Consider the following 16,679-nt stretch of genomic DNA (forward strand, 5'->3'; position numbering starts at 1 on the left):
GATAGATAGATAGATAGATAGATAGATAGATAGATAGATAGATAGATAGATAGATAGATAGATTGGCTTTGCTTCGTTTTAACTGTGAGGATAGAAACTGTAATAACCAATGTCCTTTGTGCAGTTTTTCTCACACTCTCTCGGTGTCAGCAGCTCAGACTTTAACGGGGACACTGTCTCTGAAACCGGTGTTGCAGAAGGTGAGATCCTTCTCCGCTTGGCCTGTTCAAAGATACCAGAATCGCTCGAATCGATGGATTTGATGGAGGACGGCGTCTCAATCCAGCTCGACTCAGACGTCATGTCTTTAGGTTTGGTCTCCTCCGAGCCGCCGATGGGTGATCTCTCTGTGGTGATGGAGTCTCCCTCCTCGGACAGGTAGCTAGTGCCTGTTCTGCCACCGATGGTGTTAGTAGGCCAGCAGGAAAAGACCGAGCTGGATTTACTATTTACACCACAATACTGCGGCGGCGTGCGTCCTCCCCAGCCAGACGGGTCTGCGTAATAGCCAAGAGGCCGATTGGAGCAGCCTGCAGTCGGCAGGGGAAGAGCCTTCACTCCGGCCGCTGCGTAGGACAGTAAGGTGGCCGCGTTACCGGCAAAATCAGCGGCGTCGTATGCCGAGGCAGCAAAGTCCAGTCGGTTGTTGGCAGGGGTGACAAACCATCGCTGCGGGGGGGTGGCAACACTGGGCTCCTCGGTTTGCTGCGGGGATAGCAAGCTGTTGCCGAGTGGGACGCTGCGCTCCGTGCCAGGCCCAGTCCCCACGCCAGGGTGAAAGCGAGATTTGGCATAAGTGCTGACAAATTGGTCCTGCAGGAAAGAGCTAGGCATGGCATATCTCGCACCCGGCACGATCTGTGAACGCGGAGAGTCACCCGGTGATGGAGTTAGGCGGTCAATGTCGCAGCCTGTGTATACACTGAAAAGATGGAGAGAAAAACAGAGAAGCAATTCAGAAACTAAACAGTGTGTTGTAGTCTGTTCTCAGAACATTAAACAAATTAAGGTCAACGGGGCCTCTCTGTTTCAGTAATGTAGCAGTTTAGTAGACATGAGGAAAGTTTGTTTTCCATTACTATTCTTTCTGAAGGTGAGATAACTGCAGGGTTCGAAAACATCTGCAAAACCATCCCAGTCTAGATCCAAGCTCGAAATACGCCGGGTGCCTTACACAGTACGAAGAAAACGTCGTCAAATAGATCCGACTTGCTTTCTCAGTTATCGTGTAGTTATTTCCTTGTTTCGAGTATGATTTTCATTTTCTCGTCACTCATTAGTACGCCTTTCATTTACAATGAAAAACAAGCTCGAATCAAATAAAGGAGGAACCTTGTCATACATACAGTGAATCGGTACAGTTACGAGCTCTGGACGCAATTGCGCACATTTATTACACGCAAACAAGTGCATATGTGTGTGTTATGGTGTGTGTTATGATAAAAGAAAAGCGCATTGCTTCATTTGCAGTCAGAAATGTTATTATTAATCCAATGTTCAATTAATTTTCCCTGTAAAAGTACATATTTTATTTATCATGCGAACTCCTTCCAACTTCAAAAGCAATACAACGAATTTTCAACAGATTTATCAATACATAAATTAAATTTTTGCAAAGAAAAAAACCCAAGCTAAGTGGCTATTATAGTTTCTAATTAAAACTACAGAAGCATAAAAAGATACACACACACACACACACACACACACACACACACACACACACACACACACACACACACACACACACACACACACACACACACACACACATAAATTACAACCAAATACAAAGAAAATATTTTGAAGGAAGGAAAAAGAGAGAAAGAGAGACGATCTTACGTGTCATAGTTGTCCCGAAATCCTTTAGCGAACGGATTGTGGTCAATTTTCAGTTGCGTAATCTGTGGGGGAAAATGCATAGAAGGATCCATAAGGTGTGTTCCAGACGTTTAGCGCAGTGCAGCATAAATGCAAATAATATTAACAATTCGTTTAATTTTGTTCTTTGTTTTTACGCGAAAATGTGTTTGTCAACAGGAAATGATTAATCCCAGTGTGCGTCTTGCTTTAAGATTTAGGTTAAAAAATTGTATTCGTATTAAAACTTTATTGTTCTGCTTTGTTTTTTAAGTATATATATATATATATATATATTGTAGAATTCCCGATATTTTGAATCGTCTTTCAACAGGCTAATGTTCAAAGTATAAATGCTGCTGTGCTATTGGTGTCTGGTGACATTTCCAGTGTTGTGTCAGATATTAAGTGGTCTTACATCGGTATTCTGGTAAGCTGTGACAGCGATGAATTGCGTTTCTGAGAAGGTGAAAGTCTGGACTCTTCCTGGCTGGTTGGTGTCTTCTGTCCCATCCTCGTTTACTTCCACCACATGGAGCCTGGGCTGGTACTTGTGGAGAGACTGAAGAACCACCATCTGGAGATCCAATTAAAGACGTTTGTCAGACTTTGAATTTCAAAGTTTGGAAAGATGATTTGAGAAGAAAAATAAACTAATTTAGCACAATTGTGTATTCATATTTCGTGTTTATTATAATGACACACGCGACTATTGTTTCGAATTAAATGACACAGAGAAAGCAATACGACACATCTAAAAATAATAATCAGGAGATGAATAAAAAGGAAAAAATAAACATTTCAGTTTCCAGCTCGTATTACATATAAATATATATTTATATCATTCAGATATTTCTTATCACATTGTTACCTGCCCCGTGTTGTTGGAGGCACCTTTGTTGTTTGTGAGCTTTAGCTTTCCAAATGATATTTCTTGACGCATCCAGTGCGCACCGGTATTTGGCGAATCCGGGTGCATGTAAACTCTATTGCCTATTGAAAAGAAGAAGAAAAAATAGGCAAAGAAAAGAAGTAAAAATATATATCACTATTTAGAAACAAATTCCTCACAAATTTTCATTCACAATTTTTACCACATATTTTAGTTATAGGTATAAAAACAAAACACTTTTTTTTTACCATGTTCTCAAAATCAAACTGTCGAGTAAATGTAATCGTTACAAAGCGCAGATGTGATACCTATGACATTCGTGTCTGCTTTTCCACAAGGCACCCACTTTCCTCCTTGAAATCGCCAGTGATTTGGATCGGCGAGTATTACATCCACAAATATATTGTAGTGGGCAGTTGGGTCAAGGCCAGAAATGTTGAAGCTTAAAAATGGAAACATTCGTCTGCGGGGAAAAAAGAAACACAGGCTTAGAAAATGTCTCTATTTTTTTCTAGTTTTTCATTTTGCGTCTTTATTTAGTTTTTGTTTTATTTCTTTGTTTGTTATTAATGAGCTTGCCTTGGTGTTATACAAAGTTCATTATCGCTTTTATTATTTTTTAGTTTTTTCAGGGAAATAATCTTAAATGATCTTAATACGCGCCCATTTAAACTTCGATCTAAAAATGTTCCAGTAACGCAAACAATTATCGAATATTGTTGCATGCCTCTAAAAAAAAAAAAAAGCGAGTGCGCGTACTTACCGTCCTTGCTTTGTGATGATCATCTCTGTTTGGTGTCTGTGAAACTTCAGCCACAGGGCCCTGTTGCACAGATACACCTGCGCTTTCCCCGGAACCAGTCCTGCTTGCGCTGAGGAGAACTGGTAAAAAGCACCTCCTTGGTATGTGTGTCCATACTGTTGCGCGTAAGGGTAACCCGCTGTCGGGTAGCCTTGAGGAGAAGTGTTGGTTAAAAGGCTGTTGTAAGCTCCATTGGTTATGACCGGATGATGTGCCATGTATCGGCTGGGACTTCCAATAGAAAAAGCCGGGTGCGCTGGTCCATGCTGGCTCGGGTAAGGGAACATGGCACTGGGAGCTGCTGAGACTGACTGCGGCTGGGTAGATGGAGAAAAGATGCACCTTTCTCCTGCAGATCCATCGAAATTATGACGGATGTCAGAGACTCCGTGAAGATCAGGAGAGAGTTTGCCCCTCTGGACGTCCCCTGATGCGTCCTTGGAGTCGGGAAAATTGTCTGCCTCTGACTGATTCGTCATCTCCCTGGAGTTTTTTTTCAGAGGTGAACTTCTCTCCAGGTTGTCACTTGCAGATATAATAGGATGGTCCTGCAACGAAAGCTCTGATCCATTGGAGCTCGAAAAGCCACTGCCCACATTCATAAATTTCTTGGAGAGATCACTCGCCGGCGAGATGCAATTCTCGACCTGCATAGCTCAATAGGAAGCTACTATTAGCTCAACCTATATCACAAGCTTTTGCACACGCCTTTCCTAATCTAACACTACGAAACGCCTTAAGATGACTTGAGTTACGGAAGGCAGCAAATTAGCCAATTGACACCATCCTGCAATCAGGAAGGATTTTCTTTCCATCACTCTCGCTGCTTTGCTAATGAAACAAGTACTGCGATTGGTTAACTCAGGGCTGTAATTTAATTAGACAGCTCTTAATTAGGACGATAAGAAGAGCGCTATGAGCAAAGTGATTTGTTTGTAGTGTGACATGGGCCTATATTTGAATAAAACATATGGAGACAGACTCTTTTTTAGCAGTATATGAAATAAACAAAAAACAAACCAAAAAAAAAAATAGAAAAAAGATATATCATAGTTATGAAGATTGTTTTTGCTGTCAGCTGTGACGACAGCGGCGTTATTTACCTTTATCCACGTTATTTACCTATTTATGTGCCATGAGTGCCAAAGTATGTCTGCCGAAGAAACCAAGATATATTATTAACACGCCAAAAATGACAGTCCATGACAGGCGGTGCATCTGATGCCTTAAAATGTTTGTGATATAGCGTGAAATCATGGCGTCCCACTGAAGATGTGTTTATGAGTCCCAGTCCTGGTAAATATTTTATGCACTAAAGTTATGAACCCGTGCACTGGTAACAGGGGCTGCTGTGCCAAACACAGCTCACTGCCAGAGAGACACAAAGTAGGACTCGGAGTTTTGAGTAGAAATTAGCATTATGCAGTTTAGTTAATTTAATTTTTGTCCGTTTGAGAAAGCAAGCGTAAGAAGGAGATGGGAAAAACATTAAGTCCGAGTTGTAAAATCTAATTACTCGGGAAATATATTTAAAGACAGAATAAATTTGATCTCAGGAGGGTGCAGGTCTCTGAGATAACTGACAGTAAGTTTGAGAATATCGACAGCAGATGGAGAATAAATAAACTCTAAAATAGAAATGATTGTTAATCAGACCACTTCGAAAATGCACCAAGCCCCCCGGCGCAGTAAAATAAATCAGTCCTGATTGAGAAGATGGAACTAAGTGTTAGGATAGCCGCAAGTTACAGTGGCTCAGTCCCCGGTGCAAAGAGAGCAGCTGCAGCATGGCTCCCAGCTTAACTTACTAACAAGGTTATTACCAAGTTAACACTAGCACTGTTCAAAGGGAGTGGTTTGATATACATTTCCTCGCATATACATTTCCTATGATTGCGAGGCCTTTGTAAATTGTCCTGAATTTCAAACTTTCCACTTCACTGTTCACCAGAGCCACGGTGTGTCATTGTGAAGGTTATCCTCTGTCCGAAAGGCATCGATTCAACACTGGCAACTTTTACACTTCCGTTTAATCGCATTATTATTACCAGGTGATTCTCATAGATGATAAGAAACACCACTAACTATCAAGAAACCCATTACAATATCACTAACTGCCTCAGTTGATCATTTCTACTTCACTGAGTAACTTCTGGTTTAGTTACACTGCAGTGTTGTGTGGAAGCTAAAGGGAAGACCAATAAAGGTCCATTGCATTGGTGAACACAGCCACCAGTTTGTATCTCTAATGAAGAGCTATGAATTTCTGAAGCTAACAAGAGGGGTCATTACAGAAAGGCTACTGGTTCCAACAATCTATTCCTGTGAAACATGCAAGCACGGGCTTGCCTGTGCCCAAGGAAAAGAGGCCACTCTCTGCTCTACTCATTACAGGATTATGGTTCACTTCCATCGCTGATCTTTAATAAGCAAAGTGGGCTTCCTTCCCCCCCTCAACAAGCCAATTGTTGAATCACCCATGCAGCAACTCTGTGTTTCCCTAGGTAATGCACTGCCTGTTTATCAGATTAAGTCATCTATTTATTGGCTCAGCTAGCTAGTGGACATAACCAAAGAGGAGGGGGCTGATTTGTCATGCCCATAGCCAGCATTGTCCCTCAGGGAGATGTAGAGCAGGTTAGGATCTCGGCTCCCTGCCTTGTACACACCCTCCATTGACCAGCTGAGCATAATCTAGTGTGAACAGCAGTTATGCCTTTTCAATTTTCAAATAATATTATAACGGCTGTATCTGTATTATATCACCCATATAAAATAAATCAAAGACAAAAAAAACCCTCAAACACAAACTGCCTTCAATACAATGAAAAAAAATTTTTAAAAAAAGAAGAAGAAGAAGAAGTATATATCCATTTAATTCTAAAGAGCATATGTTTTCCACATAACAATATTAATTTCAGCAAAATAAAAAAACAATATCTGTGTGTTTTTCAGCCACTACATCACCATTTTTTTGATGTTGTGCCAAAAGAATCTGCTTGCCACCTGGGTCTAATCCAATCAATGTGAATGACAAGGAGAGAAAAAGCCTGAAAGTGAGCACCAGCTTAGGGACTTTACCTAATGCCCAGCACTGTCACTTCAATGATATGACCACAGCACACAAAATGACAACAAAATTATTGCCAGCAAGGATATGGGGACATAGTGTGCTACTCCAGTCAGGTGAAATTGCTTTTTCTGACTATGAAATGGCTTGTCTCTTGTCGGATGGGTAAACATTTCCTTGTCAGGCCAGTAATAAGGAATGAGGCACACTGGGATGAACTAAGAGGATAGAGCCAAGGTTATTTGGGATTCATGACAGGTAGTGGCTTATATTACAGCAGCACTAAAAATTTCATGGGAATGCATTTAAGATGGACTTTAAGTTATTTATATGTTGTTTGCTAGACGTCACGTTGCAGTTTCCATCAATAAATCAAAGTCAAAGACTTCGTTTATTATTTTTACTGTGGTTTTTTGGCTTGTTTATCTTTGTTTGTTTAACCAGGAAACGTGCATTTACCTTAACTCTGTAATTAACCAGCGCCACTAACCCGATCAAGTGTGGCGGTGCTTTGTGCTATGCTAACATAACTATTGCCCCCTGTGGTTTCTTGCCATCAGTGATCTGCTCTGTCAGAGGGAATCAGGGTGCTTTCTGGCAGAAAAGACAGCTGGGGGGGCTGCTAAGGGGCGGAGTGGACAGTTGTGGCTTTTAAACCCTTATTAGTCGTCCTCCCTGGACACACAGAGACACGCGTCTACGCAGAAGTGCACTCCTACACCTGCTCATTATTGATGTCCTTTAAGGGTCGCCCAGTCAGACCAGACTCAAACGCGATTCTTTACCGCAAAGCTCACAGCAAATTAACCTCAGGACAGGTGATCAGGATGTTCAGTGTGGAGTAATAATACCATAACAGAACTGCACTGTAGGGATTTTTCACCTTAAACCAAATGCACATATCCTTCTATCGTTCTAACTTATTAAAATCCTGCAGCAGCATTTCCCATTTTAAATGCCCATTTTGTTATTGGGTTACACCGTTTATTCCTTCAGCTTCAATCTATGTTACCTAGTTTCTAACATTTAATACTATTTAATACAGTGTATTTATTTATTTATAGTTATTAATTTGCAGTTTTATTTTTTTATTGCAAACAACTAATCCAGATTTATTATTTAACATGTATATTTTGCAAGGTCATAAGAATATGAACCGTCCCACGTGGCAGACAATTAATATGTCATCTCACACAGTTACTTACCATTTACTCATCTCTTAAAGGCACACATTTTTTGTGAATTTTTCCTAACTTTGGCATGAGTTTTTATTTATTTATTTATCTATTACTTTCTTTTTCGTGTGTGTGTCACAGGACAATGACAGTGTGGCACACCACTGAAATAACAATCTGATTCATAAACTGAGCTTCCCCTTTACAAAACCTATACAGGAAAAAGTATGTCATAATAATATGCTTAATTATAAATGTGTGAATTTCGTCTAATACCAATTCTGCAGCAAAGTAGCACTTGTGAAACACTGCACTCCTCAGGGTACTGCAATCCCTGAGAGTAATGCCCACAGCTCCTTCATGCTCTCGGATGTGTATTATTTGGCTAAGCAAATTGCATGGATCTAATGTCAGGAAACACAAAGTTAGCGGAAGGGCTAATGTCCCTACCAAAACTTCTTTTATCACCTGCTACTGACCTGTTATCAACTGTTTGGTTTCCTGCTAGTCTCTTTAAATTTTAAAGAGCCGGTGTGACCCAGGGAGTGCAGTTGGGGTTTGTGACCATTTTGTTATTTCTGCTGCCATGCACTGTCAGACGTCTGCAAGTGAAGAACATGGCCACTGTCCCCACTAAGCCCATAGCATAAAAAATTCACACTAACTCTACTTTTTAAGCCATTTCTGATGAAGAGCACAGAGAAATGAAACTGACTTATGCCAAATGAATATCATTGAATCGCTGTGATTGTGAGGCTGATGTTTGTAACTTTGAAATTATTTATAAAACAGCAGTTCCATCTTAAGAGTGGCCATGCCATGAAGTGTGCACTTGCTCCTCAGAGAATACTCTGAGGTTTTTTCGAGCACTATAAACCTACATCTGAACAAAAGAAAACAGAGGGCTTCAATCCAGCTTAAGCTTTGGCTTTTTACAGTACAGTTCTGCTTAGACAGGAAGAAAATACCTACTAATTACCCAGTCACAGCTGTCTGCCAGTGAATTGTTTAATCGATAAGTGCGCTGACATGCTGATGAATGTTTAATCCAAAAACAACAGCCAGGTATGTGATTTGGTGCCTAAATATTTTAATTACATCCGTGACAAACTGATGATTTTGACCCGCAACATAAATACTTTTAAAATAAAGCGCAAATGTTGCACAGATCACTTGAAAGAAAGCAAAATTCTCGGTTTGAAGAGAAAATATTTGGGGAGGACTAGGAGCAAACAGGCGACTGTCGTGTTACAAGAATAATCTTCATTAAAATCACAGGCAACAACACCAGGCCAACACACGGCTCATTGGGAATGCAGTGTGAAAAGAGAGGCCCACAGATTATCACTCTACGTAACTCATGTTTAATTTATCCAGGAGCAATATTGTCAAGAGCCCTACCATTCCAAAGAACTAGGCACAGATAAAAGCTGGAATAAGACTTAGGGAAGCCCAAAAATAACACAGGCTTCGAGTAAAATGCTGCAAAATGTAGCGAACACACTTGAGAGTGAAAGCATTAGAGACATCTTCGATATCTTTAGCACAGCTTCACAGTAGTGGAATATAAATGCTTCGGGATTGTTAATATTTCAAAAGATGACTTCTCAATGGAGTTGACGATAAATTGTTCACACAATAACCTGACATGATAGCCGGCACTTAACCTTTGCTCTGATTTAAAACTATACAACAAAAACCCTGCACATTCACTGCGGGCTCTTCATGGTAGGGTCTCTAAATCTAAGAAATCCAACAAGACAAAGCAAAATAGTCTCACATTCAGCTACGAGAAGTAACCTAAACCAATTTCTCTGTGCTCTATGGCGTGTTTTTTTTTCTTCCTCCTCCTCCTCATCCTCCTCCTCCTCCCCATGGCTGAGTGAAATGGAATTGCCTCTCACATTCAAAGACAGCTCTAGGAAGGTGATAATAGAGCTACTCCCTGCTGTCTGCAGGCAGGAAATAGGAAAGTGGCATATGGGGCCAGGAACCAAATAAAGAGGAAATGTGACCAGGCAAGGGAAGGAACTAAAGGAAAGGTTAATGATCAGTTCTGAATTCTACGGGGAAGAGAACTATGTTCCAAGTTGAGAGGAAAAATAAATCCGACATGATTTATGTCTCCACCACTCACATCTAGGCTGTCACAAACAAACACATGGAAACCAGTTGGTTTTCTTGTCAAACTTTGCCGATGTTCAGAAAGAAAGAACTGTAGTGATCAATTAGATTTTCCCTTTTGTTGTTTACACCATACACCTGCATCTCCGCAGATCACTGCATGGTGCGGGAATGGTATGTAGAGAAGAGAAAAGGATGCAGCGTGAATATTTCACACTGATTAAAAGATGAGAAATACAAACAGTACCTTATAATCAAGACCGAATCCATCTTCACAGCCTCACCAGTGTGCTCCAACAAGTGTGAACTACTGGCCGATGTCCTACTGTTGCCTTTATAGCAGCCCAACACACTCACTGGCCTGCAGCATCTCCAAAAGCTTTTTAGGAACTGATCCACTCCTTAAATGACCGGCAAACTAAGCCACTACACAGGGACTAAATTAGAAATTGGACACTGAACACCGATTCATATATGAGGAGGGGGGAGGAAAAGATAAATCATAGAACAGAGGAAAAACATTTGCAGCGTATGTGAGTGAAAACAAGGAAATTAGTGCTGTGAGCACAATACAGTGGGTGTGCTATCATTAGTGGGATGTAGGATACATTATCAGTGAGGGAATTTACTTACAAATTTTCACCCTGTTACCACACCTTGGTTGAAAGAGTTTGTGCCCTTTACCAAGAAGCTAGGCTCCCACCCTTTAACTATCAGTTACATCTGCTGGGGGGAAAGGGGAATCAATTTTGAAGCAATTTACACTTAGTTTTTGCTGCTAGGGAGCTTCTTATAACATTCACTGTAAGTTGTCTGTTTAATTATCTGAGAGAATGGGTGACGCTAGGAAAGGAAATGGAAACTGAATGAAACGGTGGCTGTAAGAATCAACTGTCACACATTATGTGGAATTTGATGGCATTACACAAACGCACGTTGCACGGTGACACAGGTGCACAGACACACAACCTGGAAAATTATAAAGACGTGACTAAGTCGTTGCATATGAGCAGATTAGGCAAATCAACATTTAAAAACAGAATAAACACGGGATTCAAATATTCTTTCCTGGCACAGACCGGCACAGCAACAGCTGGACATTAGAGACAAAGCAACATCACGCAGGCCAGCTTTCTCCAGATCTGACAGCTAGATCATTTGAAGCTGACAAGATAACACTTAAATGCAAAGGTGACATGACAGTGTCTTCAGAGCCAGATGGATCAATACTCGGCTTGGCTCGTCAGGATCTGAGCAGTGGTTCTGCAGCCATGTTGTTGTTTTTTTGGTTGTTTTTTTTTTTTTTTCCTTTACGCTGCCGTTTTGAAAATAGGCTATCACTGTCTGGCACAATGTCTGGTACGTTATCAATGAGCAGATTTCCTTTCTTATGTTACAACTGAAATATTGATTCATTCAATTTATCAAAACAGCCCAGAATTCCAGGGGAGACCAGGAGCCTTTTTTCGCTTTCAAATTTTAGGACTTCAAAACTGCTTTGCAAGGTGCGACGACAGAAGCCACGAGCACAGCCACAAAACAGATATATGAAATTCTCAACTAATTAGTAGACATATTTGTGAAACTAAAATGATCAATGATCTGTCAACTCGTAGTTGCAGTCAAAAGGCCCTCGAAGTAGCGCACTTTTCCAAAACGTCCCCAAGTGATACAGCCAAGAAGTCCCGTAGATCAGTAAGAAAAACTCGGCAACTTGCCTTGGTGGCCTTCCAGGCTGCACCGACTGGCACTATTTCTATTTTTCCCCCTTCTCCCTTCCACATCTATACACTTAAATAAAAAATCAAATCCATTTTTCAAATATTCAACAGTCCTTTTTTTTTCCCTGGGAGAGGTACGGAGTATTGTTGAATAATGCAGCCAGACAGGGATCTCCCTGAGCTGGTCTCTACAGGCATCACTGAGCAGGTCTGATCCCACTTGAGTAGCATCTATCATGGTGACATCATCATTCACACAAGGAGATATGATAAGACAGTAGTACACTACTCTACTACTTGAGCCAACTCTAAAGCAGGCAGTGGTGTTACTCATTTAAACCAATCTACTGGCCATCTGTTGATGCTAAAATCACGGTCTGACTGCCATTTCCAAATCAAACACCATCAGTATGCCTTTATTGCTTTCTACTGAACGTGAACATGTTTTTGAGGGAAAAAAAATGTTAGCTTGTGAGACACTCACATATTCTCTTTTACCTTGTGTGATTCTCGTGGGTGTGTAAATGTAAAAACCACAGGGACAAGAATCTACGGAAAAAGAAAACAACATCTACATGCAGCAGCAGCAGGTCTCTACCTTGCAGATTAGGGCACTGGGAGCACTTTGCAGGTTGTTGTCACAGGTATGACGAGGGAGGATTGCGCTTGCTATCCCCCAGTTACACAAGGTGTGAACAAAATATGCAGCCAATTTGTTTTGTGCAGAATTAGAAGAGGAAAAAAAAAACATCACAGGATTATATTTTGGTTTATCTGTTTCCCATTTGCTTTGGACCCCTATTTACTATGTGCAATTCAGGAAAAAAAAATTTTAGTATTATTATTTCCGTTTTATCAGTAGCTCGGAGGTACAACCGAACACGTATGTTCTGGTTCAAATGGTTATTTTAAACGGACTGCAAGTGACATCAAATCAACAACTAAACACCAGACACAGCATCAAAAGAAACCAATCCAATCCAACAAGCTCAATCAAATCACAAGGACAAAGAGAGAGTGCGAGCATTGGCACAGGAATTACCAATCTTGGGGGAATTGGCAAGACCAACAGCAAGCAAGTGTATTACATATGGCGTGCCATTTTCACAGCTTCCACAAAGAGAACACAAAAAGTGTTATATCTCACTATCTAAGACTAATAAACAACAAGATATGCTGAATCTGTTCATTGCTGTAACAAAGACTCAAGGTAACTGGAGCTTGCGGAGGACTTTTCAGTTCATATCTGAGCTTAGAATGCGGCAAGATGATAAACCGTGTTGTCTGAGCTGAGCAAAGACGGTAAATTAAGCCGTCCTCCCACTAATTCTATGAGGTGTCAGTCAGTAAAGTGGCCTGCCAGGATGACTTTCAGTTCTGATCAAGCCAGATGGTTTCTTAACACTGAATAAATGAATTGATTTGTATGTAGCATCTCTAACAAGGTTCATATTCTTCTACACACGACACAAAGGTGGTCAGAATGAAAATAAGAGCTATGATCTGCTAACCTCAAGGAGGTACATTGTGAATCTCTTCGGTGCTAATGGCATGAATATGACTAACATCTTCACGGTGTTGGTGTCTGTTATGTTGACAAAGTCTCAGTGTGAGGCCTTTCTCATCACAAATGTACATAGCTCACACTTGAAGCGGTATTATCTTCATCCCATCTTTCTACACTTTATTACTATCATTAGATGGATCACTGCACTTTCCCTATGGTGTGAACTGCTATCAATTATGCAGCCATCTTTCAATTATTGTATATTGTGAAAGTACCTGCTAATGAATTGCGAAACAACTGTGTTATGGTGTGATTGTACCGGGCAACAACCAGCTACTGTACACTTAGGCACCTTTTTTCAATTAGATAAGTGTGGTTGTTTTTTTTTTTCTTTTAGTCATTAAGCACATTTGGTGTAAGGAGGTCCACCTTACACTTAGCCAAAGGTGTTTTTGCAGTTGCTGTTAGCCAGCAGCATCCCAGCCCCGATGCATAGCCACTGCTGTATGTAATAGGACTCCGAAGACCACATGAGAGAATCTACTGTGATTTTCACTGGGGATTTTGATATTCACACCTGTACTAGGTGTTGTTTGGGAGTCTGATAAGCATGTGTGAAACCAGAGGGGTGACTAGAATGGGGACCTTATTTGAAGGGAAAGATCTTTTCCTGAAACATCTATCAAGGACAGCACTGTTGTCTCGTATTTTCATGTGCAACAATAAGAAGGGAAAAAGCTAATCAAGCACGGTGTATCTTAGATACCAGCCATGTGTCTAACTGAAGCTCTACTTGGCCATATGGCTGTGTGCGAAAAATAGAATGCCCAATAACTACGTAAGGATTCAAGTAGCATGAGGAAAAATAAAATATTTCCAACTTTGCCAGCCTGATAGTTAGTGAAAACACAGCTCTTGAACTAAGGGTTTCTCTCAGAGCTACTGGAACAATAGAGAATTCTGCTATGATAGGTTTAACCAAATGGTGTATAAGGCAAAATAATTTTCTGCATATGAAGAAATCACAGACCTTATCATTACGAGATCAGAGGCTGAAAAACAAAGCATGAGAGTTGCTCCTCCTTTCTCTACACTAGTGATGTTCAGAGGCAGCCTGTTATTGGAGGTGTTAATTGGCAAATTCAGTACAAGTCAAGAGCATGTTCCCTGTCGTCCTCGCCCAGCAAGGCTAGGTCATTAAACCGAGAATGGATTCTTTCATGCTGCCTTAACCCTTGAATTGCAAGTTACCATTCCGCAAACATCCCCATGCTCAATCCCACCCCCATGTGTCAAGAAGAAAAACAACCTACACTGATTTAACGGCGACAATAAAATAACAGGAGGATGACATCTTGAGAGCCAGACTTTCAGTTGTAATTTTTTTTTTCAAGTTGGCAGCTAAATGTCTTCAAAAAGTTCAGAAGTTTGCAAATACCCAACACTTCAGCCCTCCCCAAATAAAAAAATAAAATAAAAGTTGTCTTTACTGTAGTGGCTGAACAGTGAGGTTTCAGAACAATAGCATCATCAAACTCCACTGATCAGTGCTTTTGTGTTCTGTGTATTGAATGGACCTCTCATCCGCCTGAAATGTGAGCCTCCTTTGGGGTTCCGGGTGCGATCTCACCACTGCCTCTGTCATCACTTGCTGTGACTGCCAAATCTCTGCTCCAGAAATCAGGGCTCTCAGACCAGCACTGAAACAAACACAATGGAGAGGCCGTTCTGAGACTTTGCACAGGCAGCGATGGCTTCAACACATTTAATCGAACACAAAGTCAGCTCTACCACTTCTGCACAGGGAGCACAAGGAGCCCAACGCATGGCAAGACAACTGTGAGGTGATACTCTCAGCTCACAACGCCATGAGAGTTGGCAGTCTCTCATGCCAACGGTGACCAGTGCACAGACAGTTGAATATGCTTCTCTCCTAAGTTGTTAATTATCTAAATGACATTGATGTGAAGAGGGCACTCTAGCCATGTGACCTTAATCCACTTGCTATCTCTCTGTTTTGTTTCCATTTGATTAAACCCTTTAACAATCTATTTTTTCCATTTGTGTTATATTTCCTTAGCAATTGCACAATTTAATAAACATTGTTTAAATATTTAAAAGAGTAATTGTTGAAAATAATGATTTAGGGCAATGGTGACTCTTCGCTCTATTGTCTATTGCCGTTATAATCCAATTAATGGCCAATAAAGAAAAGGGTATGTTTCTTTTATAGAGTTGAGATATTTTAATCATTATTGTTGTTTGAATGTATTACAATACTAATTGCTTTGTATCAATTATTGTCAGAAACCAAACATAAACAAATGTTATGTCTATAGGGAAATATTACATATAGTCAATTGTAACAACAAAACTAGAAGAAAAGGAAATGTCATAGATATTTACTACTTATTAAAATACATTTTTACAATTTTTGATTTATTTTTTATTAAAGTAGTTTTACTATATGACTGAAAAACCACAAATGAAAATCTCCCTTTGCACTCTTTTGCACCTGACTGGTCTTCTTTAAATATTGGTCACAGAAGAATCAGTTATCTAGTTAGTTAGTTATATAATAAATATTCACACAGTGATGTTTGAATTTTTAAACTTATATCCATCTCAAGAGAGGTGGTGCATTAATTTCATAACAGTTTCATAACACTCAAACTATAACTCAGACTTTTAATGGCATTGGCATGAATATAGCCATTAAACTGCCTAGTATATTCCCTACATAACTATTACTCTTAAATGCATGTGAAACACTCATTGTACAATTATTTCAACTTGGATAGACGTAAGATAGCCTAAAAAAGACAATAACAAATTGCACGCAGCTATACTGTGCATGCTTCTTCCCTCTCTTCCCTACTTAGGAATGACTATAGTCCCCTGAAGCTGGTGACTTCCCTGTCTCCCCGAACTTGCTGCAGCACCGACTGATGGTGCAGAAGCACTGCTGATTAGCATGCAGTAATGATGGTGAGCTGGGCTCCATTGTTCTAACACCTCCCCTCTCCTCCGCACCAATCTGTCACCATTCAGTGGGCTAGAGCTGCCTCAAATGCTTCTCTCCACAAATGAGATGGATAATTAGTTGCCCCTCACGAATGCTGCACTCTTCTCACCCCTGATTGCTTTCACCTTCTTGCTCCTGGCAATTTTGACACCTTGTAATCAGCCTGCTACTTCTCCGTCTCAATCCATATCCTTCCCTCTTTTTTTTTCATCCTCTTCCATTTTTTTTATAGCTCTTAAATATATTTCAGATCTACCAGCTCCGCTAGCAAATGCCCCAAGGAGAAAGATGGATCTCGTATTTTTCTGAAAATGATGACAACAACAGTCATTACAGCTAAAGCGAACTTTTCACAAACAGTTCACATTGCTGTATACACCCGTGAGTAAATATAGTGTATGGAATTATCAAAAAAAATAAATAAAAAATTATAGCTGTCGGTACGAGTTTCCTCTTCCAAATAACAATGAATGACAACATAATTATGAGCAAGCAGCTGTTCATGA

The 16,679-nt window shown here is 40.4% G+C and overlaps 1 protein-coding gene across 1 annotated transcript; it reads right to left on the reverse strand.

The window, feature by feature from the left end:
- On the reverse strand, positions 1-4,346 carry tbr1b (T-box brain transcription factor 1b). Its single transcript, XM_085434083.1, has 6 exons — positions 3,513-4,346; positions 3,058-3,212; positions 2,729-2,850; positions 2,276-2,434; positions 1,840-1,901; positions 1-922 (listed from the first exon to the last, which is right to left on the reverse strand). Exons 1-6 carry the CDS (start codon positions 4,202-4,204, stop codon positions 79-81), a joined length of 2,034 nt encoding a protein of 677 aa, XP_085290209.1. The 5' UTR covers positions 4,205-4,346; the 3' UTR covers positions 1-78.
- Positions 4,347-16,679: the final 12,333 nt, after the last annotated feature.

The sequence above is a fragment of the Copadichromis virginalis genome, linkage group LG16 (assembly GCF_057382275.1).
Source record: "Copadichromis virginalis isolate Kocher_CV1m ecotype Utaka linkage group LG16, C_Virginalis_male_GT1.1, whole genome shotgun sequence".
NCBI classification, from domain to species: Eukaryota; Metazoa; Chordata; class Actinopteri; order Cichliformes; family Cichlidae; genus Copadichromis; species Copadichromis virginalis.